This window comes from Kogia breviceps, chromosome 12 (assembly GCF_026419965.1).
Source record: "Kogia breviceps isolate mKogBre1 chromosome 12, mKogBre1 haplotype 1, whole genome shotgun sequence".
Taxonomy (NCBI): domain Eukaryota; kingdom Metazoa; phylum Chordata; class Mammalia; order Artiodactyla; family Physeteridae; genus Kogia; species Kogia breviceps.
This window is the reverse complement of record NC_081321.1, coordinates 3,503,962-3,526,304: the sequence shown is the minus strand read 5'-3', so window position 1 is coordinate 3,526,304 and position 22,343 is coordinate 3,503,962. Positions and strand designations below refer to the sequence as shown.

Sequence of the window (22,343 nt, the reverse complement as noted above, 5' to 3'; positions counted from 1 at the left end):
GCCATTCACGAAGGCTCCGCCCTCATGACCTAATTACCTCCCCAAAGCCTCACCTTCTAACACCATCACATGGGGTGTTAGGATTTCAGCACATGAGTCTTGGGGGTTGGGGGGGGGAGGGACACACAAACATCAGATCCATAGCACTGTGCTTTCACTATCATTCAGTTGAGAATATTTTCTAATTTCTCTTGTGATTTCTTCTCTGACCCTGTTCTCAGTTGCTGCCTAATTTCCAAATATTTGGAGATTTTCTAGATAATTTACTGTTTACTGGTTTCTAAATTAATTCCATTATGACCAAAAAAGCATACTCTACATGATTTCAGTCTTTTGAAACTTAATTGAGATGTGTTTATGGGCCAGCATATGATCTATCTTAGTGAATGTTTCCATGTGCACTTAAAAAGAATGTATATTCTGTACTCTGGGGATGCGATGTTGTATAAATGCTTACTACGTTGGGTTGTTCGATGGTGTTGTTCAGATTTTCTGCATCCTTACTGTTTTTTGTGCGTGCATCTGTTCTATCAATTACCAAGAAAGAAGTGTTCAGAACTCTTCAACAGTGGGATGTATCTTTCTCCCTCTAGCTCTAGAGATGTTGCTTCATGTTTTTGAAGCTCTGTGCACACATGTGTGATGGCTTTGTAATCAGTCACCTTACCAGGTGGAGCTATATTTCCCGGAATTGTCTTTCTACTATGTCTCCAGTCAAGGTGGTTCATGAGGGAGATTCCCACGAGATTCAGAAGATACAAAGGAAGCAGGAAGCATTTTGTAGCTCACATTTGTCACTGCTGATGGGTTGATCCACCTTGTTGGCATAAAGCAGCAGCTGGGCTTACAATTGCTCTACCTTTGCCTTCAGCTTCTCTGACTCCTGAGCCGGGTGTGTGTGTGTGTTTAGCTCCAAGGTGCAACACTCTGGCCTCTATAGGATATGCTCCCCACCAAGGTCCAAGGCAATAGAATGGATGTGTGTTTCAGCCTGTCCTCATAGGGTTCAAGCTTGCGCTTATGAGTTGTAGCTACTCCTGATCTCCCCTTATTTTGCATTCATGGTCCTTTTCTGGTTACCTACTCTGTAACCTACCTACTTCAAGCTTCAGCAACAGACATGGAGACAGCAACCTTGCACAACTACACGAGCCAATTCCCTGCAATCCTGGACTGGATTTATACATATGCTTCCATGGTTGAGCCCCGACCGATACAAAATTTCATACCAAGAATACCTCCTAAGGAGCAGAATCTAAGAATGGGTTCTCTGAATTGGTTCTGAGTTTTCTGGAACTGGTTTTCTGATCTGATTAGATTTAAAGGCACTAAGAAATCTATTGCCATTGGTGAAGAGGGCACTGGTGAAATGGCAAAAGAGTGACTCAAATTTTAGCCTTAGACACCGGTGATGAAGTTCCTACGGAAGGCAAGACTCCGGATGACCAAGTATGTGCTACCTTAGAACGTTTTAGTCAAAGTAAGGAATGTAATGGGGTGGATTTGTTGGTTGGTTATTGCTAATTGTGCTAGAAAACTTAGAAAAAGAAAACGATGAGCTCAGGGATTTAAATTCCCAGCTCAAGGTCTTCATATAGCACCTGAAAACTTCTATGACTTCTGGGGGAAAAAAAGAAAAGGAAGAAAATAAAAGAAAGGAACAAAAACCTTATTTTCTTGCAGGGTCAAGATTTCTGAAAAACCAAAGCCAGAGTCTAATCCTGCCTGAACTACAACACAAATTGAATTCCCATCCTTGCAAGGCCTCTTTTGTTAAAGCTGAGTCATCTGTTGAGAAAGAATGGGGTCCTGAAAATTGGAACAGGAACATACAGGCAGATTCTGATGAAGGTGGGACCTCAAGTCCCTAAATTACAGTCTTCTCTGCCAGTAGAAACACCTTCTACCCCTGCCCAAGAAAGTTCGTTTTCCTTTTCCTAAAGAGTCGTACTGGTGTCCTTTGAGGCAGTTACTTGCCCGGTAATGTTAATACTCCTCAGGACCCACCCCCACCAACCCTATAACTGGATTTGACTCCACGCAGACCCCAAAGAACAAGGCACAAAGAGTGACCCATGAGGAGGTGTGATACACACCAAAAGAACTGCATGATACCACTAACATACAGATTAAAATATAGGGGATAGAGGTGGGGATGTATAGTAAGGGTGAGGAATCAAGATTCAGGGAACATAAAGCTGGACTGAGCCAAGTCTATTGACATAGGTCCACTAAGCAAAGATTGTGGATTCACTGTTTTACTTCCAGGGGCTTGGACTGCCTCTAAGAGTTGGTATGGTTGATTGACTGAAACATGGACCAAAAGTTAGCCTACACTAAATGAAGTGGAAATGCCAGAACTTCCCTGATGTGCTGAAGAGGAAGGTATCCAAAGACTTCAGGGGACTGAAATGTTAAAATGCATCTGTCGGGCTTCCCTGGTGGCGTAGTGGTTGAGAGTCCGCCTGCCGATGCAGGGGACGCGGGTTCGTGCCCCGGTCCGGGAGGATCCCACATGTCGCGGAGCGGCTGGGCCCGTGAGTCGTGGCCGCTGCGCCTGCGCGTCCGGAGCCTGTGCTCCGCAACGGGAGAGGCCACAACAGTGAGAGGCCCGCGTACCACAAAAAAAAATAAATAAATAAAATGCATCTGTCATGTGAGACTCGCTCACCAATGCCAGAGAACAGACCTCTCACCACAGCTGTGAGGACGAAGTTTACGAGGGAAGTCCAGTAGCCTTGAAGAGCTCTGTGTGCCCTTCTCTATAGATCAGAGATTACACTGGGAACTGAGATTCCTAATTGCCATGGGAACAATATCCAGCTAGGATCCTGGGGGATCGGGGGCCAAGTTGTAGCGTGTAATCACCAAAGATGAGGTGGGCACGGTTACTGTAAAGGATAGGAGAGCCAAAGCGTATTCAGGATAGTCTGGCTCGCCAGGACCTCTGGTGCTGGCCAGTTCATTAAAGTACCTCTAGAAAATAAACAGTGGAAAACACCCTAAATTCTTACTTGATCTGTTTAAGCAGAAAAGTTATAGGTCTCGTGAATGGAAGTCAGGCTTGAATCAGCAAAACTAGCGAGTCATGGCCCCTCAGTGGATTCCCAGACTTGAGCCAATTTACAGACGTAGGAGCCCTTAAATGAAGGGGAGAGCATGTTACATGAGGAGAAACCCTGTTATGCTGACAAAAACGTGTACTGTTCATCTTTCTCCAAGTCTTCCCCCAAGATGACCTGCAGGCATTTACCAGCATGTGTGCACTGGAGAAAGAACAATAAACAGATCTTTGAGGATTGTTGGACATTGGCTCTCAACTATTGGAACACTAGCTCCATGAGATCCATTCACCCAGGAGACTAATTCCAGGAAACCCACATCCACATCCCATCTGCCGATCTGGCCTGTGCGGAAGAGAGATGGAGCTTGGAGAACGGCTACAGATCATCATAAACGTAATCAGGTGGTGACTGCAATTGCAGAGGCTGTTTCGGATGTGGATTCATTGTTTGAGCAAATCGATGCAGAGAGTTGCTGGGCTTTTGTTTTGTTGTGTTTGTTTTTTTAATCGATTTTAGACATTTATCCATCTGTATTTCTTCAAACATTTTTTTCTGTCCCATTCTTTCTCTTCTCCTCTGGAATTCCAATTACTCACGTGTTAGACCACTTAATTCTGTCCCCAAAGTCACTGAGGCTCTGTTCACTTGTCAATTTTTTTCTCTGTATTCTTCAGTTTCAATGATTTCTCTTTCCCTGTCCTCGTGGTCCTAGATATTTTCTTCTATGTATCCTATCTGTTATTAATCCCATCCAGCAAACACTTGGTTTAGCTATTGTATTTTTCAGTTGTAGGATTTCAATTTCACCTATTATATCCATCTCCTCCTGGAAATTTTTAAAAATCGTATTTATTATAGTTATTTACAAATCTTTGTTTAATCATTCCAACACCTGGGCTGTCTACAGATCTGTTTCTATTGACTGATTTTTCTCCTGACTATGAACCAAATTCTTTTGTTTCTTCACAGGTCTTATCATTTTTATTTGATGCCATAGATGGTGTCTAAGGATCCATAGCAGCTGAAGTTAGTTTGTTGTTGTTGTTTTTCCAGGAGGGAATAGCCTTTCTTTTGTTAGGCAGCTAGAATGATGGGCTGGTCAGTTCAATCCAATCAGGGGTTTGAGCAGGTGTAGGAGTTGAGTAGGATTGGGATGCGGGACTTGAATTCCTGTATCAGGGCCTGGGGCCCCACAGGGGCTAAAAACATCTGTGTTTGCTTTTCAGCCCAGCACTACCCCCTTGTGTTGCCCCAAGGCTCATATCCTTGGTCATATTAGAAACTGAATAAGGTGAGGGTTTGGTTAAATTGAGTTCATGTCTGGCTCTTAACTACTTGGAAAGTGAGCTCAAGCCTCTCCCTCCAGAAGCTCTCTGGAACCAAACACTGCAAGACTGCTCAACATCAAAAGGACAAGGCCTCAGAGCCGTGAGACCACAAGACTGCGAGACGGTGTCCCTAGAACCAGGCACGGGGCACGGTGCGAGAGCGGCGCTCTGTAACGACAGAGCCCAACTCCTGCACGCGAACCACAGCTCCGAAGTTTTTGAGCTCCCTCTGGCTGGCCCAGAACATCATGTAGCATTCCGGATCTCAGTCTCCACATCTGGAGAATGGGGTAGAAAGAGCAGCTATTTCATAGGGTTGTTGTCATGGCGACGTAGGTAGAGTCAGGGTTACAAAAGTGCTAGCTCTTGCTCTTTGTGGAAACTGTGACCCTTTCATCTCTGTGAAGAAATCGTTGAGGGTGAGTAAGGAACGGGGGCAGAATACCGACAAAGGTTCAGGAATCTCTCAATCCTCCTCATGGTTCAAAGTTCTCACTGCCTCTTTCCTGATGGAATTAGGTTGGCCCAGTATCTCTGCAGGTCCTGTTGCTGCGAAAAGGGATCCCCCCTTTGATTCATTGTCTTTCATCACTTCTTCGGCCCCCCTTTCCCTTCTTTAAGGCTCCAGACCACAGGAGTTCATTCCGAAGGCACAAGTTCTGGGGGCGGGGGAGAAGTGGCGACTTAGCCAGGCTTCCCCTACTCACCCCGTTCAAAGAGGCGGCCGTCTCTCCCCACCCTTCCTGTAACCCCTGCTGTAATCACCCCTGAAGGAGAACAGCCCAAAGACGTCTCCAGACATTCAGGCAGGAGCATGCCACTCTTCAGTGAAAACAATTCCCACCCCCAGCTGTGGGTGACTTTATCTCCTGCCCACTGAACACATGGCAGTACATTTGACTAATTGCTGGGAAAGGAGGCCCCGAAGAATCTATTTCAAAAGAAAACCGGCAGTAAGATTGTGAAAAGAAGATAGCTGGCCAGGAGCGGGCTCAGCGCCCAGGGCTGGGGGGCTGGGAACAGGGCCCCACTGGGGTTCATTCTTCTGGCAGCTGAGGCCCCGTGCCCAAGGCGGACCGTTCAAGACGCTGAGAATTCAGAGCTAGGATCTCAGAGGGCGCGGGGCAGGGCAGGGCGGGGCGGGGCCCCTCCCCTCTGTGCACAAGGACACCTCTCCTGCTCAGGACCCCTTTCTTCTCACAGAGGCCCTGGTCCGGGATGAACAGTCCTCCTCTCCCTGGCCCCTGACCTCCGGAGGCCGGGCACGGAGCCATCTCAGGAGAGGCCATGGGATGCAAGAAGAAAAGTGTGCAGGAGCACCTCCTGCTGTGCTCTCCAGCCCCCTGTAGTGTTGCCCTCTGCCACTCGGCACTTCTTGTTTGTATTTATAGACTAAACCACCCCTCTCCAGCCGGCACCATGTTTCCCAAACACTCACTGATCGCTGTTAATCAGCGAGCTGGCAGTGCCGCTGCCTGCCCGTGTGAGCATCTTGTTAATGACGGGAGAAGGCTGCCAAATGGCCAGCTCAGCTCCGGATGGGCTGGTGAGACGTGGGTCTTGTCCAGACTGAGGAGGCAAAGGCGTCGCCGCGAGCCGTCTGGCATGGAGAGGAGATCCCTCGTGTTTGACAACGAGAAGCGAACAGGCCCTGTCTGCAGAGAACGGTGGTAGGAGGCCACCTACTTGCCCTGGCCTCCTTTTACAGCAGATGATCATGGAGACCAAACAGGCCGGAGGGGAAGCTCAGGGACGAAGGGAGGCCAGCTAGCTGCCCCAGCGTTAAGGACCTATGCAGTTCCCCAGGAGCCAGGATCTAGGCCTGGCCCCCAGCAGCAGCAAGAAGGATTTAAGCTGGGTGATCAGAAGTACTTCCCAATGCGAAGGGCTGCTAAAACTATTCTAGGGCAGGTTACTAAGCAGAGAAATGAGATGGTGACCTGCAGATCCTTTACTCCAAGTTCATTAGCTCAGTCTGCACTGTGTTTGTATATGTGCAGGAGCAGGTCTGATTTTTCTAGCAATACATGAGACGGAGGGAGCCTGGTACATACTATATGTATCTGGTGACCCTGGGTGTCTTCTCCCAGTGGAGATCAGACCCTCCGGATGCCCGGCCTTCGTGGGGACCCGGGAGCGCCTGAGCGATGACATTAGCCGGTGTTTCATCAAACCTATAGGCAGATCAGACCATGTGCGGGGTGCCGGGGAACCCCGTCCTGAAGGAATCATAGAGACATAATGGCCCCGGAGGGCACATCCTGGGTGCCTCCGTGTGTTGCAGGGAGGGGTGGGAGAAATCAATGGGAGCAGGCTCTGCGGGGCTGGGGCCTGACGACGGGAGGGCGGATGGGAGGGGCACACCGCCTGCGGCTGGTCCCTAATGGGGCTCCAGGCAGGCCCAAGGGGGGCATTTTAGGAGCCCTGGAACGGCTGTCTCTTCCCAGCAATCTGCTCTGAGACAGGTGCCCAAGGACACAGGACTGTCCTTTAAGTAGAGGCAGGGTCCTGAGGAGGGAAGCTCTTGAAAGCATCCTTCCTGCCTCTCAGACCTTCTCACCTCTCAGGCCTAGGACTGGGCTCCGTGCACCATCGCAACCCCACCCCCAGTGGGAGCCACCAAAAGCTGCAGCCTCAGCTGCCCGGGGCCCCCAGAGCTAAACACAGGGCCCAGCCCCTCCCCTGCAGGCCCCAGGCCTAATTAATGCTCTGATGGGGAGAGCAGTCCTCAGGGGCCCAACTCCTCCACCCTCTACCTCCATGGGAAATTGCAAAAGGACCAGCAGGAACAAAGCCAAAGTTTCCAGAAAGAAAGAAAGGCTGTACGGCCTGGAAATTAGGAAATGAAGCCCCGGGCCCCCCAAAACGTGCAGGTTTCATTTCTAGCTCTGCGTGTATCGGCTCGTGACCTTGCACGGAGAGGAACCAGCAAAGATGAAGGAAGGTTGATAAGATTCTTAAGGTCTTAGATCCTCATCTGTGAAATGGGGACAAATGAGAATACCAGCCTCACAGGGTTGACCTCAGGAATAAATGAGCCAGTAACATAAAACGCTAGGAGCAAAATACCCAGTGTGGAGCAGGGACTCAAAAACATGTTGCCTATTACTTATTAAACACGCTTCTGGCAATGCAGCATCACCGTTTGGATACAGGAAGGGTTTACAGAAGCATCTAATTGAAAGGGGAGCTTGGAGACTTATCTGCAAAAAGCATTTGCATAGCAAGCAAGCCTTTGTTCCTTTCTCAGTATGTCTTCACACTGTAAGGGGGTAATAGAAATACCTTCCTCATAGAGTTCTTGGGAATTCAACGAAATGACACGTATAATGTACTCAGAAGAGTGGCCAGCCCTGAGCAAGCACTCGGCTCATGTCAGCTGTTTATTTGGGGTGAGAAAGTGCCGGAGATGGTGGGGAGGGAGGTAAAAAAACTGTTGTGGCCGCCGCTGCAGCCAGGAAGCCTCTAGCTGGGAAGCTCTGCTCTGTTCTACAGCTAACATCAATCTTCCCTGCTATGGAAGAAGACAGCGTTTAGACATAAGAATTTCCTGAGAATCAATCAGGCTGTCAGACAGAGCCAGGTTTCCGAGGAAGCCTGCTGATCCTTCCCTGGAAGCGCTCATTGGTCCAGGATGAACCTGGGGGCTCGTGCCTGACTGAGGAACGGACATCATGATGCCAGAAGGTCCTCGTGGCCTTGGGACGCTAGCTGCAAAGCACCCGAGCTCCTGTAGCAAGGACCGAGGACGTCCAGTCCTCCCGGACCTCTCAGGCTCAGGGTCAGGAAGAGGCGAGGGTGCTGGACAGTAAAACAAGGACCACGGAAGCACCCCTTGCTCTCGGCTGAGGAACACCCAAACACATGCTTTCCCTTGCTCACCTGCTCCAGGCCTGGCCCTGACCCCCCACCACCCGCCTGTGGGTGCCCCGGGATGGAGACAGGGCCGGGGCCCTTGGGCAACGGGGAGAACTCCCTTAATGACAACAGAGAGCTGCCCACAGGACGCTGTCCAAGGAAACGGCGCAGCCACAGCAGAACCGAGGTCGCCCCGCTTCGCCACCAACTCAGGATGCTTTACCTCGTGGATCCCAAAGTGGGCGTAGGAGTCGAAGTAATAGTCCCTCGAGGTCATCTCCTCCGGGTTCAGCAGCTTGGACATCTTGCCCCGTCCCGGGCAGCTGGGCTGAGTGGACACATGGTGGACACACTGCACAGGCTTGGCTGGGACGACGGGCTGCGGGGGCTGAGAGGGTGGGCTGCTCACCTGCGGGGAAGAGAAGTGGCAGGTGTGAACGGCACCCGTGAGGTCCTGCCCTCTGAGACTCCGCCCTCCCTCCTTCCCCCTCCCGCCCCACCCCAAGCCGGCTCCAATCAGCCACAGCAGCCACAGCCAAGGGGCGACGGTGGCCCCAAGCTGTTGGCTGTGCTGTGGGGGATGGTGGTGTGCTACCCAGGAGCCCTGGGTAACCAACCTGAATTTAACCCAGTTCCACCTCCTACTAGTGGGTGACCCGAGCCGATGTGGGCCTCAGTTTGCCTATCTGTTAAATGGGGACAATAATACCATCCCTTAGAGGCGAATAAAGGGCAGGATGTAATGGCATCACATAGCATCCCAGAGCAGAGTGGCTGGAGTGTGGATTCCGGAGCCAGCCCCCCGAAACGTGAAACCCAGCCCTGCCACTCGCAGCTACGCAACCTTGGAGAGAGTTTATTCACCTCCTGGTGCCTCAGTTTCCCCAGCTCTAAAGTGGGAATAAAACAGTCTGCATGTCCTCGAGTCATCCTGAGGATTAGACCAGTTGGTATCTGGAAAGTGCTTCGAAAAGGGCCCAGCGTATCGTGAGTTTGAGGTCTTAAAGTGAGTCCCACCTGCGACCTTCGGTAGATCAAGCCCCTGGACTTCACCCCGCAAGCAGCGCCCGGCCCCCAAAATGCACGTCTCTCGGGTTCTGGTTTCTCACACCTGCTGTCCTGCCGCTCCACCCACCCCCGGTTTCTGATTCACAGTTTTGCTCTGAACTTCAGCAGAAGTTTCCTCTGAAATGCAAGTGCCCACACTGATAGCCAGCCTCCTGCCGGCGCACTGCCCTTTCCCGGGTTCCCCGACCCTGACAGCCAGCTCGGCTCCACGCCCCACAGCCGCTGCCCGGCACTGACCAGCCCTTCCTCCGCCACGGGCTAACGGGAGGACAGGGCAGGAGATGGAAGCCCAGAGGTTCAGAGCTCACTGCAGAAGCATCAGTCTGCCAGGAGAAGAAACGCCTTTCCCCGAAGTGTAGGAAATCCAGATGTGCACAGCACAGGGAAGGCCCCCAAAGGGGCAGCGTTCCGAAAAAATCTATCTTCAGTGATGAGCTAATATTTGTAAAGAGTTTAGAACACTTTCTGGCGTATACTAAGTGCTCTATTACTGTTATTCTCATTAGCAGTAGCAGCAGTACTCAGAGTACACTAACATCTCCCTATTCTAGGCCTCGGTTTTCTCATCTGTAAGCTGGGTCAATGCAGACTTACTATCTCCTTTCTAGCGAGGGAAACAGGGAGGCCCTAGAGCAAGATCAAGAAATCCGAGTCCATCCCCTCCGTCGTGCGCTGGGCACAGCCCCAAGACTGCCCAGAGCCCCAGGCTGGAGGGGAGCGAGCTGGGGAGGGTGGGGTGATGGTCCTGTTTTCCTGGTGTATCTAGGCTACAGCCTCTGGGAAATAGGCAGACTTCCCGGTTTAGCAACATCAGGTTTCAGGTCGGCTCGATCCCGGGCTGTCTGGCAGCAGAGGCCACGGGCTGCCTCGTTAGGATGCAGCAGGTGTGCCCAGCCTCCGCTTGGGATGTTGGTCACGGTCTCCAGGAGGCTAAAAATAGGCCGTCAATTGCACACTCCCGTGCTGGCTGCAGTCACCTCTAAAGCTGGAGGAGGCTCTGTGCACGAAGCTCACCCCAATCATGACTCCATTTAAATACATTAAGGACACAGAAAGTCCCAGCTGGACCAGGCTCTTGCACGGTCAAGGTCACAGGGGCCTCCTGCACCCCTGAGCTCCATTCAACTCTGAGTTCAAGGTCCCTTTCATGGGGTCCCCTGAGATTCTTTCGCCGGGGCCAACTTACAAAGCGCCCACCACGCACCACGCATCGCATCACGAGGCAGAGGATGGATGGATTCAGGGTCCGTTCGCCTCGGTGACCACCGGTCATGGGGACAAAGAGGTGACTGTGAACCAGGCCCTGGGGCCGGAGGCTGTCAGCTCAGTTCGGCCTCCTGCAGATGGGACTCGCACCGCGCCCACCGGCTAACAGGGTGCCCTGTCCCAGGAGGCTGGGCCCGGGGTGGGGAACGGCACTGGAGCACGATCCGCAGGCATCACCACCCGGCCCGGTGCTTTTTAGTCCACAAACAGCCACTGAACGTCGGCGGCTGGGACTGCTGTATGGTCCCCCCATGGAAGAAACAGACGTGCGGGAACCGTGCCCTCACAGGACGCCGTCTAGCGGAAGCGGAAGACCCCCGAGTCTCCACTGGATGATGGAGAAAGATTTGTTTTACAAGAGCAGGTCAAGCAGATTGCTCTGGGGGTTCAAAGGAGAGAGAAGTCACTTCAGTGAAAGAGTCAGAGAGGCCCGGGATCGCTGGGAGCGTTCTCCGCAGATGTTGGTGCGGGGCGGCAACGGGAGGGAGATCTCGGAGGGTGTGGCTTCAGCAACCAGGAAAAGTGTGGAATCAGCAGTGAGTGTGTCTGGGGAACTTGGCCCGGATAGTGGGAGATTCGGCTGGTGGAGATTACAGCCAGGCTAAGAGGTTGTATTTAAATACGAGACGACGGGGGGCTGTTGGCAGTTTGCAACCAGGGAGTTCTAGGTTTGAGCTCCAGTTGGGGAAAATTGATGCACTGGTAGCCTGCAGGAGGGGCAAGGGGGAAGGAAGAGGGGGGCACTCGGGCTGGGGAGGCAAGGTATGACCTCTGAGGCTGGTTCCAAAGTCCAGTCGAGAGACAACGAGCTGCCGTGGTGTCAGAAGGGCTGCCTGCAAGAGAAATAGCAGAGATAGAACCCACGGGAGTTGGCAACTGGCGGAACGGAGGGGAGAAGAGAGAAGCTGGAATCAGAGATGACTTCAACATTTCAAGCCTGGGTGACTAGGAAAGTGGCGGTGACATTAACAGAAATGAGTGAGTCAGCAGGAAGAGCCGTGTGGGGCGGGGGGAAATAATGAACTTCGATTCGGCTCTGAGAAGTTGGACGTGTCCCCGCGTCACGTAAGGAAAGATGTCTGGCCGCCCCAGCCGGTAAATACCATACACACAGCCGAAAGGTCAACGGTAAACTGAGAAGCACATCTCTAACATACATGGCAGACAAAGGTTAATAACCTTAACGTGGAGAGAGCCCTGACGGGCCAGCCAGAACGAGAGGAACGTCTCCAGTGTAACACTGGACAGAGGATCTGACAGTCAATTCACATGAGGCTAAACACAAACGGCCAATTAACGTGCTGCAAAAATATTAGCCTCTCTAGAAATCGGGTAACTTCACAATGAACGCAAGAAGTTATAACTTTTAAATACCAAATAAGCTCAAACCTCCCCCTTCCAAAAAGACTGAAACTGCATCTGTAATGGTTGCAGAAAAATAGGTGCTTGCATGTACCTTTAGTGAGACTTTTGGGAAACTAGCTGGACAAAATGCACTGAAAAGCACAAATCCTTTAACCCAGCCATTCCATTTGGGGGGATTTATCCTAAGGAAAGGATAATCTGAGCACGCAGCTGTAAGAATCTTGTGATGACACTATTCATCGTGGCAGAAGACAAAGAGTCGACCTGGGGTTTCCATGAAACAGAACCGATTGTGCCAACTACGGTGCGTCCACACCGGAGGCGAGGCAGCCACTTCAAACGTCGCAGAAGAGTGTTTAATGACAGAAACGCGATCGTGACAAACTGTGGGTTGAGGAGAGCCAGTGGGAGATGAGCGTGATCGCATTTTTAGAATTAAAACGTTTTCATGCCTGTGACTGACGAGGGGAAGAGACACTGGGATCGGCCGCAACTGTCACGGGGCTTTGTTCACGGGCTGCGAACAGTGCATGCTTTCCTTCCTTGTGCTTGTCATATATATATATATATTTTAAATGTATGCCACTAACAAGTACTACACCTGTAAACAGCCAAAAGGAGACACTTGGGAATGTGATCCCAGACCTCATGGGAAACTGAGGCTGGCTCTCTGGATTCGGAAACCATCTGCGGAGCGGAGCTGAGGGGTTCACTTGGGAGAGACCCCCAGGGAGGGGGTAGAGGGGGTGGGGGGGTGGGGCCAGGGAGAGCCTCCAGTTCTGTGACAGCCCCTCCTCTAAAGATGTGTGACCCAGGCGCTGCACTCCAGCGGCCAGACGAGGGCACTAAAACAAAGCCAACCTTGTCTAGCCTCACGTGTCCAGAGGACGCTGTGTTCAGGAAGGTGTGCACTCACCTCTAAGGCTGGAGGAGGCTCTGTGCATGAAGCTCACCCCAACCTCGACTCCATTTAAATACATTAAAGAGAGGAAAAGTCCCAGCTGGACCAGGCTCTTGCACGGTCAAGGTCACAGGGGCCTCCTGCACCCCTGAGCTCCATTCAACTCTGAGTCCAAGGTCCCTTCCACGGGGTCCCCTGAGACTCTCTGTCCGGTTCTGGTAACCTATCCGCACGGCTGTCTCCGGCCTTGGCCTGCCCCGTCCTGCTCTCGCCCTTCCTCCCCAGGGCCCAGGGCGCTGCTCTGGTGGAGAACCTCCCACTGCTGCCTTCTCCCCAGTCTCCGCAGGGTCACCTTCCGCTGAGAGGATTTGTGACTTTGTCTTCTATTCTTAGTACCGACCGCTGATCGGGACTCTTCAGATGCTGTGTCCTGCCCCCAGGCCTGGCCTCTCCCGGGGCATGTTCAGCACAGTGTTTCTCCCCAGTACTTCACCTGCCATCTCCCCGGCCCCCACACCGCATCCCACTGCAGCGAACAGGCCCAGGCTCCTACACGCTGAGATAAGATGAAAGGCTACGGAAACACCGAAGCTGGAGACTGGAGGATGGCTCCCTGCCGAAGAGGTGTCCAGCCGGTCCTCACAGGGTGGGTGGGACGTCCATGGGCAGGGCTGGGGATTCAGGGACAGAATTTTTTTACCTAACCCCACTTGCACCTAAAAATGAGGGTAGATGATGATGGTGACGGTGATGCTGACGACGGTGATCCCTGACGGTGACCGAGGGCCCACTGAGAGCCAGGCACTGCGCCAAGCACTTCACAAATATTATCTCATAAAAGCCTTAGTAATAAGCGAGGTACTGAAGTTTACAGGCGGAGAAACTGAAGCTCAAAAATTCAGTCAGTTGCTAAGCCCAGAGCTAGCAAGTGACAGAGCCAAGATGTGAACCATTTATTATCTGTCTGACAGCAAAGCTGTGCTCTTGACCCCGATACCGTGGTGGGGCCAGTTCAGTCCCACCAAGCTTGACAGCTTCTGCTGGGAGCCAGGCCCTGTGCTCAGAAGTGGGTGGCAAAGCTAGCCCAGGCAGGAAGCCCGGCCCTGGGAGGGGAGAACGAAGGTCAAAGGCAATGTGGAAACAGAGGTCAATGCCTCGGCGGAGGTTGGCACAGGTAGGCACCTCGCCAGGGTGACTGAGTTCCAAAGGGAGCGGACGGTGGGCTCCGGTTTGTAGGAGGAGCTGAGGTCCACGTGAGGACGGCAAGGTGCCTGGGGTCACGTGGGCAAATCTAGACCTGGGACCTCTAAGAAAACAGGGGAGGGGAATGGGGAGAGGAAGGAGAGGCTTTAAGGAGGGAGAGGAGTGGGGGAGACCTGAGGGGAAGGCAGACGGCCGGGGGCGGAGAGCAGCCAGCACTTTCTGCACCAGGCAGCCGAAGCCACCCCAAGCCCATTGGGCTATAAATGGCAGTCCCTGGCACTGGCCCAAGCTGTACAAATGATTTTCCTGAGAACAAAAGGCACCCCTGAAGGAGCCAAATCCTGCCCTGTCTCCAAATGTCAAGACAGCTTTTGCTAACCTGAGTCTGTCCTCAGCACCGGCCTGCCATGCTGAGGTCCCGCAGAGGGACAGAAAGGGGCCTGCAGGGGGTGGGGGGGCCGCAGGGGGGGCAGAGGAGGGCATGGGGACAGGGGGGCTCCCTGCCCAGGTCTCACTGCACGTCCCTTCCCAGGTGCCTTCACCGTCTCCCCCCACCCGGCCTGGGATCGCCCTTTTCTCCCCCCGTGTTCACTCGCAAGACTGCGACCGTGGTCCCTGCAGTCGGTGGTGACCTGGAGCTAGGTCTTCTAGCACCATCTGTCTGCCTCTAGGTAGGGGCCAGAGCTCAGCTGAAGGGGGAACATTCTGAGGGTGGGTGTCGGGCAGCAGCAAGGCTGTGTCGGGCACCTGGGACTCTCCTGTGCCCCATGAGCACACCACAGACACAAAGCTTCCATGCCTGCCTCTGGCCAGAGATGTGGGCCTGGTTCCACCCTCCCATCCACTCGCCTGCACCCGTGTTTGCTATCACCTGGGCTGAGAGAGGAGCTTTCAGCAAAGCAGTCTTGCAGTCACAGCCTCCCCAGAAGGAAGCACCGTGCTGCAGCTGATGCCAGGACCTGGCTCACGGCTCCTCCCCCCCCGGGGGGTCGGAAGCCGGCACGACTCGGGGACGGGGAGCAGGGTCTAGACGCCGCCGCCGCGGGTCCTACACGCTGGAGCTGTCTCCCTGCGCATGGCTCCCAGGCTTGCTCATTTGTCAACTGTCACCCTCATGCACTCCTCTAGCGTTGGCTTTTTAAAGGCACAGACTCTCTCTAGAGCCCCCTGCGGTGAGGCCAGACACTGATGCATGTCACAGAGCGTCAGCTGCTGTCACCAGCTGGCATCTCTCTATTAGACTGTGTCCCTGACTCTAACTCTGGCATCTCAGCGGAGCCCGCCCTCACACGCTTTTTCATTACTTCAGACTCAAGGCCCTTCCAAGGCTGTGCTCCCTGGAATCCTCTTCCCCCCGGGGCCTGCCACGCGCCCTTCTCAGTTCCCACCCTCCCTCTTTCCCGAGGGCTCACAGAGGGGCCGCGTGCAGTGGCCCTCAGTGGGTGGTCCCCACCCCGCTAGCATCAGAGTCACCTGGGGGCGTGTGAGAAATGCGTGTTCCCGGGCCTCGCCGGCAACGCCACATCAGACTCTCTGGGGTGGAGCCCAGTAGATCTATTCCCACACAGGCCCACACACGTGATTCCGCTGCAGCCCAGAGACTGAGAGCGGCTCGTCTGGAGTTGCGTTTCTCCACACTGTTTCCCACAGAACAGACACTCCTGGAACGAGGGGTTCTGTGGTCAAGTGAGTTTGGGGCCCCCAAAAAGCGAAAGAGATTTCTTTTCTTTTCCAGCTTTCTTGAGATAAAATTGACATATATCATTGTGTACGTGGAAGGCATACAATGCAATGATTTGATATATGTGTATACTACAAAATATAAAGCGATTTCTTAATTGCAGTCCTCTTAAGGCTTTAATGTGCTAAAATGAATCGTGAAATCTCCAAGAGGGAATGAGGGTGTCTAGTGCCACCAGTGTAATAGCTGTGGCATTCTTCTTCCCTGAGGGAGCTGTAGACTTCTCTAGAAATTAATGTCCTGAGGGAAAAGCCACCTGAGGCCTCCGGCTGAGGCCAGTGTGTCTGTCTTACGATCTGTGTCAGTCACCTTGGGTGGGTGTCAGGCCCCACCCCGGACCAGCAGAATCCATTCCTGTGAGGGTGAGGACTGCCAGCCTGCACTTTAACAAGCCCTCCCGGGGCTCCCTGGGAAGCCCAGGTCCAGGCAAAGCTGGGGACAGCTTCTTGCCTTCTCCATTCCTCTGTGACCCCTGGCGCAGCCCGCAGAGGCCAGCCTGGCTCTGCCTCGGGGCTACCGAGGTTCCCAGACAATGCCAGAGCCGGGCCAAGGTCACCTGAAGGAGAGGCCGCCACGGGTTACAGAAAGCACCTTGGCTCTCACGGCAAAAGGACCGGGATTGGGTGAGGGCTCTGCCACCTGCAGGCTGGGTGACCTGGGCCGGTCCCTATCCTGCTGTCACGGCCAGGGTCACAGTGTGGCTCGACTCCAAGGGCAGCCCTTGGCAGCCGTGTACAGTGTCCCGGTGCTTCCCGGTGCTTCCCGGCAGCCCCTGGCCGTCTGTCTGTGGCACAGCGGCCACGCCTGCTTCACATCAGGATGGCGTTGCAGCCGCTCGGCACCTGCTCTGTCTCCCAGATCTGGAACTGCTGGGAAGGAACCTATTGGAGTTGTTGCGCCCTGACCTGTGTTTTAAATAAACTGGGGCTGTTTTCCAGCTATCAGTCACTTTCCCCCCAAGCCTCCACATATTGAATTCTCTTCTTCTATCCGCAGATATTTTGGCTGCAAGAGATGCCAGGTTAATTGGATGCTTGGCTCCGGGCTCTTCCTCCTTAATGGGCTTACAAAGCAGACTTGCCATGCATCCCCTTCTCCGGCCTCCCTCTCCCCACCCCACCCCACCCCACCCCACCCCCGCAAGCCAGCAGGGGCCTCTCTCTCCTTTGACTTGAAGGACGTCACCAAGCACCCTCTCTGCTTCCTTTATGGACAGATGTGCAGAAAGATACAGCCAATCTCTTCCCCCACCCTCGTCTTGCCTGGAGTTGGACAAAGCCTTCCTCCCAGATATGGGTCCCATCTTCCCTGTGGGACCTGAGCTGGACAGGTGGCTCTATGTTCGGCCGGGGTCACCGTGGAGGCAGAGGGTGTCAGACGGAGGTCACACATTCGGGGCACCTGTGGGTTCTGGTCTTGGTTCTCTCCCTATTCAGGTTATGATGCAAAATCCATTTAACCTTTCTGACCTTCCATTTCTTCCTCTGTCAAATGGCAATAAGTATGTGTCCTGCCTCTTCCACGGGCTTCTGTGATGACTAAAGATGCTGTGTGTGTGTAAATATTCAGAGGCAATTCTAAAGTGTGATAGAGGGGAACGAGACTTGCACCTCTGGCCAACTGACTCTCTGCCCCGGTGTTATTTGGGGATGCTGCCTGGGCCCTTCTCTGGCACTGGACACAGTGGCTTTGGCTGCCCTCAGCGCTCTGCTCCTCTGGTTGCCTGACCCTTGTCCTCACCCTCCACACCGTCTACTCCCTGGGCTCTGACCTACCCCTCTTCCCCAGAGCTTGCTGAGAATTATGCAGTTGCTATCTTCGAGAACATGCCCATCATGGAAACTCAGTCATTTTCTCCAGACGCTGACACCTGGTCTCTCCTGCTCCTATTCTGGATTCCTATGGCATCTCTTGGTCCAAAGCTACTGGTCACGTTCTGTCCTTTTTTACTGGCAAACAGTCTCATGCAAACTTTCTCACAATTGTAGGTGTTGCTTCTACAGCCAAGAAGTAAATTCCTTCAGACCGGTACCCAGATCTTACGTGTCACTGTTTCCCCCGTAATGCGTGGCACAGAGCTGGGGCTCAATAAGGATGTGATGATTCAAGTATCCTTGCACTTCTACCGGGTCAATGTTGCCCTTCATAAATATATTATGCGAGGTTCCTTCCCACCATGCAACCAGAGACCTTGCTTTCCCCTTGAGAGGGCGGGGAGGTGGCAGCAAGGAAGACAAAACTGAGAAGAATAATCATAAGAATCCGAACAACACTCAACGCTCTTTGGAGGATCCAGTGATGCTCCAAATGTCTTTACCGAGAACTGCCTCATCTCCCAGGGTTTCTAGGAAAAGGAGATATCTTGCAAATACAGAATGCATTTACTAACCCCCATATTTCCATCCACGTAGAGACTACAAGTGGCTTCAAGTACAGATTCAAGTGTATTTGTGACGCTTTTCCAACAATCTCTTCGCAGCCAAGTGTTGCAAGACCAGAATTGCAGGGAATGGTGCTGAGTTTCAGGGAAACTGACTGGCTGATTTAGTCCCCACAGTGGGGCTGTTCAGGACCCAAGAACTGGCCCTTCACAGAGTCTCTGGCCCCATCATCTGTCCAATAAGCCAATGGCTGGAGATAAACGAGCTACAAAGTCATAAATCAGAAAGAAAGTCACAAGTCGTAGGCCAAGACCACAGCCGTATCAGCTTAATCCAGATTCCCGTCTGGTCTCCCAGGACTCCTCCAGACACTTTCCATCCAGTGCTAGGAAACCCATTTGCTTGAAATCAATATCTTTCCACCCAGATTCTTAGCAGAAGTGACTAACTCCTTTAATCAGAGATTCCAACGTATCTACTGAAAATACTGAAGTTCCAGCTAGAAAGGGAACAATGTCAGCCACCCAGTCATATCCAGATCTACTCCAAAGGTGGCCTCAAATTAGCCAACGACAGATCTCAGGAATCTGGATTTTTCAAAGCACTCCCAGGCCGTTCTGACGGTCAGTTTAAAAGCTGAACAAATCATGTGAAATAACAGTTTTCAAGACACTGAACACCAGGCAATGGAGAACTGTACCTCTGAAAGATGACAAACAAAGAAGGCAAACCGTACGATGGCTCAGCTTATTGCCTGGTATGTCTGAGCTGGGTTGTAGGAGGCGGAAACCCAGGTAGAGTGAGGCATCTTCCTTAGTGGAAGAGACAAGAGGTGGGAATCAGGAAAGCAAGACAGCTAGAGTTTGAAAGGCAGAGTGTTGGAGGGTAGAAGACTCCACAGAGAGGGGGCTTTGGAGATCTGGAGTGAGCGCCCCTCAAGTCTTCAGCTGAGACTGACCAAATTATGCATGTGAAGAAACTACCTGAGACCAGGAAAATAACGACAAAGAAGATAAAGGGACGACTTTACGGTACTCACACAGGGCCAGTAAAGGGTTCTTGTCTCCCCAAGCCAGAGTGGAAAAAACCTCATAATTCATGAATACTCAGAAGAGTGTTTTCCCCCCCTCAGTGGTGGAAAATTAGCCCTAGATTAAAGACTGCTCTGATTCCACCTAACAAAGCTTAAAAGCAAGACCTGAAAGGGTTAAACTCTCCAAGTGACTTAACTGCATCCCAGAACTAAGCTTAGAAATACAAAATATCCGAAAAGTATCCAGCCCCCAACAAGGTGTGGATTCCACAATGTCTAGCATTCAGTCAAAAATTATCAGGCCTGCCAAACAAGTGGGAAAATACTACCTATAATGAGGAGAAAAATCAATCTCTCCAGATCAACCTAGAAAGGACCTAGAAAGATGATGAAATTAGTAGACAAAGTCTTTAAAATTATTATTGTAACTGTATTTCACATGTTCAAGAAACTAGAGGAAAGATTAAGTGTGTTATGTGGCGACATAGAAGGTAGAAAATGAACTTCTAGAGATAAAAACTATATGTGATTTTAAAAAAATACACCGGATTAGATTAATAGCAGATTACATGTCACAGAAGAAAAGATTGACACAGGCAATAAAAACTACCCAAAATAAAACACAGAGAGAAAAAGATTGAAAACAAAAAGCTAGACAGAGCATCAGTGAGGTGCGGAAGAACTTCAAGTGACTTAGTACACGTGTGACTGTGGTACCCAAAGGAAGGGGAAACAGAAAAATACTTAATGAAACATTGAAATGGTGGCTGAAATTTTCCAAATTGACAAAACCCATAAACTTATAGATCCAAAAGGCTCAGCAAACCCCGAGGAAAACAAATTAGAGGGGAAAAAACACACCAAACTATATCACAATCAAATTGCTTAAACCATTGATAAACAGAAAATCTTAAAAGCATCCAGGGGTGGGAGATAAAGGTACGTTACGTACAGAGGAACTAATATAGGACTGAGAGCCAACTTCTTATAAGAAACAACACAGGAAGACAGGACAGCACCACCTTTAAAATACTGAAAGGAAAAAAAAAATCTCTCAACTTGGAATTTTATACCCAGTGAAGATATCTTTCAAAAATAAAGGCAAAGTACAGATTTTTATAGACATACAGAGGTGAAAGATTTCATTATCCACAGGTCTACATTATAAGAAATGCTAAAGGGCATCCTTTGGGCAGAAGGAAAATGATACCAGATGGAAATCTGGATCCACACCAAGAATGAAGTGCTCTGGAAAAGTAACTTTTATGGATAACCATAAAAGACCTTTTCCTTATTAGTTAAATCTCTCTAAATGATTATTGACTGTTTAAATTACAAAATAATAACAATGTCGTCTAGGATTTATAACATAGGTAGGAATAAAATGTATGATGGCAATAGTACAAAGGCCAGAAGGGAAGGAATGGAAGCATATACTGTTGTATGATTCTTATAGCACATGTGAGGTGCTGTAATATTACTTGAAGAGAGACTATGATAAGTTTAATATACTTACTACAAACTCTAGGCAGCCACTTTATAAAAGCACAAAAAGTTATACATAATAAGCCAGCAAAGAAGATTAAATGGAATCTTAAGAAATACTCAAGAATTGTCCCCCCAAAAAAGGCTTAAAAAAGAACGCAAGTGGAACAAAGAACAGATAAGTAACACAGAAACAAATAGCAAGATGGTAGGTTTAAACCCTACAGGGTCAATATAATATTTATAATTACATTAACTATAAATGGTCTGAACACCTCAATTAAAAAACAGAGGTTATCATATTAGATTTTCAAAAGAACCACATGCCTCCCTGTTTGAAACTTACTTTTAAAACAAAAACAGTTTTTAAAAAAGGATGAAAAACAATATACCATGTTAACTCGAATAAAAGGAAAGCTGGAGTAGCTATAAGAATATCAGAGGAAGTAGATTTCACAGCAAATAATATCAGGAAAACGAGGATCTCTTCATAATGATAAAGTGGTCACTTCATCAAGTAGACACAGCAATTTCAAATGTTTATTCATCTAATAAAAGAGATGCAAAATATATGAAGCAAAAACTGATAGAACCAATCATTAGGGAAATGCAAATTGAAACCACAAGGAGACACCACCTCACACCCATTAGGATGGCTAATAATTAAAGAAAACCAAAAAACAGGAAAATAAGTGTTGGCAAGGATGTGGAGAAATTGGAAACCTTTTGCACTGAGAATGTAAAATGGTGCAGCCACCATGGAAAACACTTTGGCACTTTTTCAAAAAATTAAAACTAGAATTACCATATGATCCAGTAATTCCACTTCTTGGTATATGCCCAAAGTAAGTGAAAGCAGGGTCTTGAAGAGATAGTTGTGCACCCATGTTCACAGAAGCATTATTCATAATAGCTAAAATGTGGAAGCAACCCAAGTGTCTATTAATGGAAGAATGGACAAGCCACATGTGGTCTATACATACAATGGACTATTATTCAGCCTGAAAAAAAGAGGGAAATTCTGACACATGCTACAACATGGAGGAACTTTGAGGACATTATGCTCAGTGAAATGAGCCAGACACAAAAAGACCAATACTGACTGTATGCCTCCCCCTACATGAGGCACTTAGATTAGTCATATCCATAGAGACAAGTAGAATGGTGGTGGCCAGAGGGTGGAGGGGAGAACGGGAGTTACTGTTTAATGGGCACAGAAGTTCAGATTTGCAAGAGATGAAAAGAGTTTTGGAGATGAGTGGTGGTGACGGTTGCACAGCCATCACAGCATTGAGCTGCGCGCTTAAAACTGATCAGGACAGTACGTTTTATATTATGTGCATTTGACCACGATGAAAAAAATGGAGAAAACAACTGATAGAAGCAAAAGGAAAAATAGGCAAAACCTGATTATTCTGGTGGCTTGAAGACCATTATAATAAGCAATCCGTGGATTTAAAGCCTATGAAATCTGGATGCAGCATTTCCCATTTTATCAGACCACGTGGGCCGCGTGGACAAGCGGAGAGAGGGGGTGGATGCGGACAGCCCTGTGGGGAGCAGGAACCGGGAGGCCACATGAAACACCTGTGCAGGGAGGTTTGGCCCACGTCCTCCTGTTACTTATCAGCACTGTGCTCACACCTGGG

General features: G+C 50.5%; 1 protein-coding gene across 1 annotated transcript in view; it reads right to left on the bottom strand.

Annotated features, from left to right (window-relative positions):
• Window positions 1-22,343, bottom strand: part of PRMT8 (protein arginine methyltransferase 8) — an 84,114-nt gene that overhangs the window by 43,643 nt on the left and 18,128 nt on the right. The window contains exon 2 of the mRNA XM_059081380.2: window positions 8,475-8,660. Coding sequence (XP_058937363.1) covers window positions 8,475-8,660 — 186 coding nt within the window. The remainder of the gene's footprint in view (window positions 1-8,474; window positions 8,661-22,343) is intronic.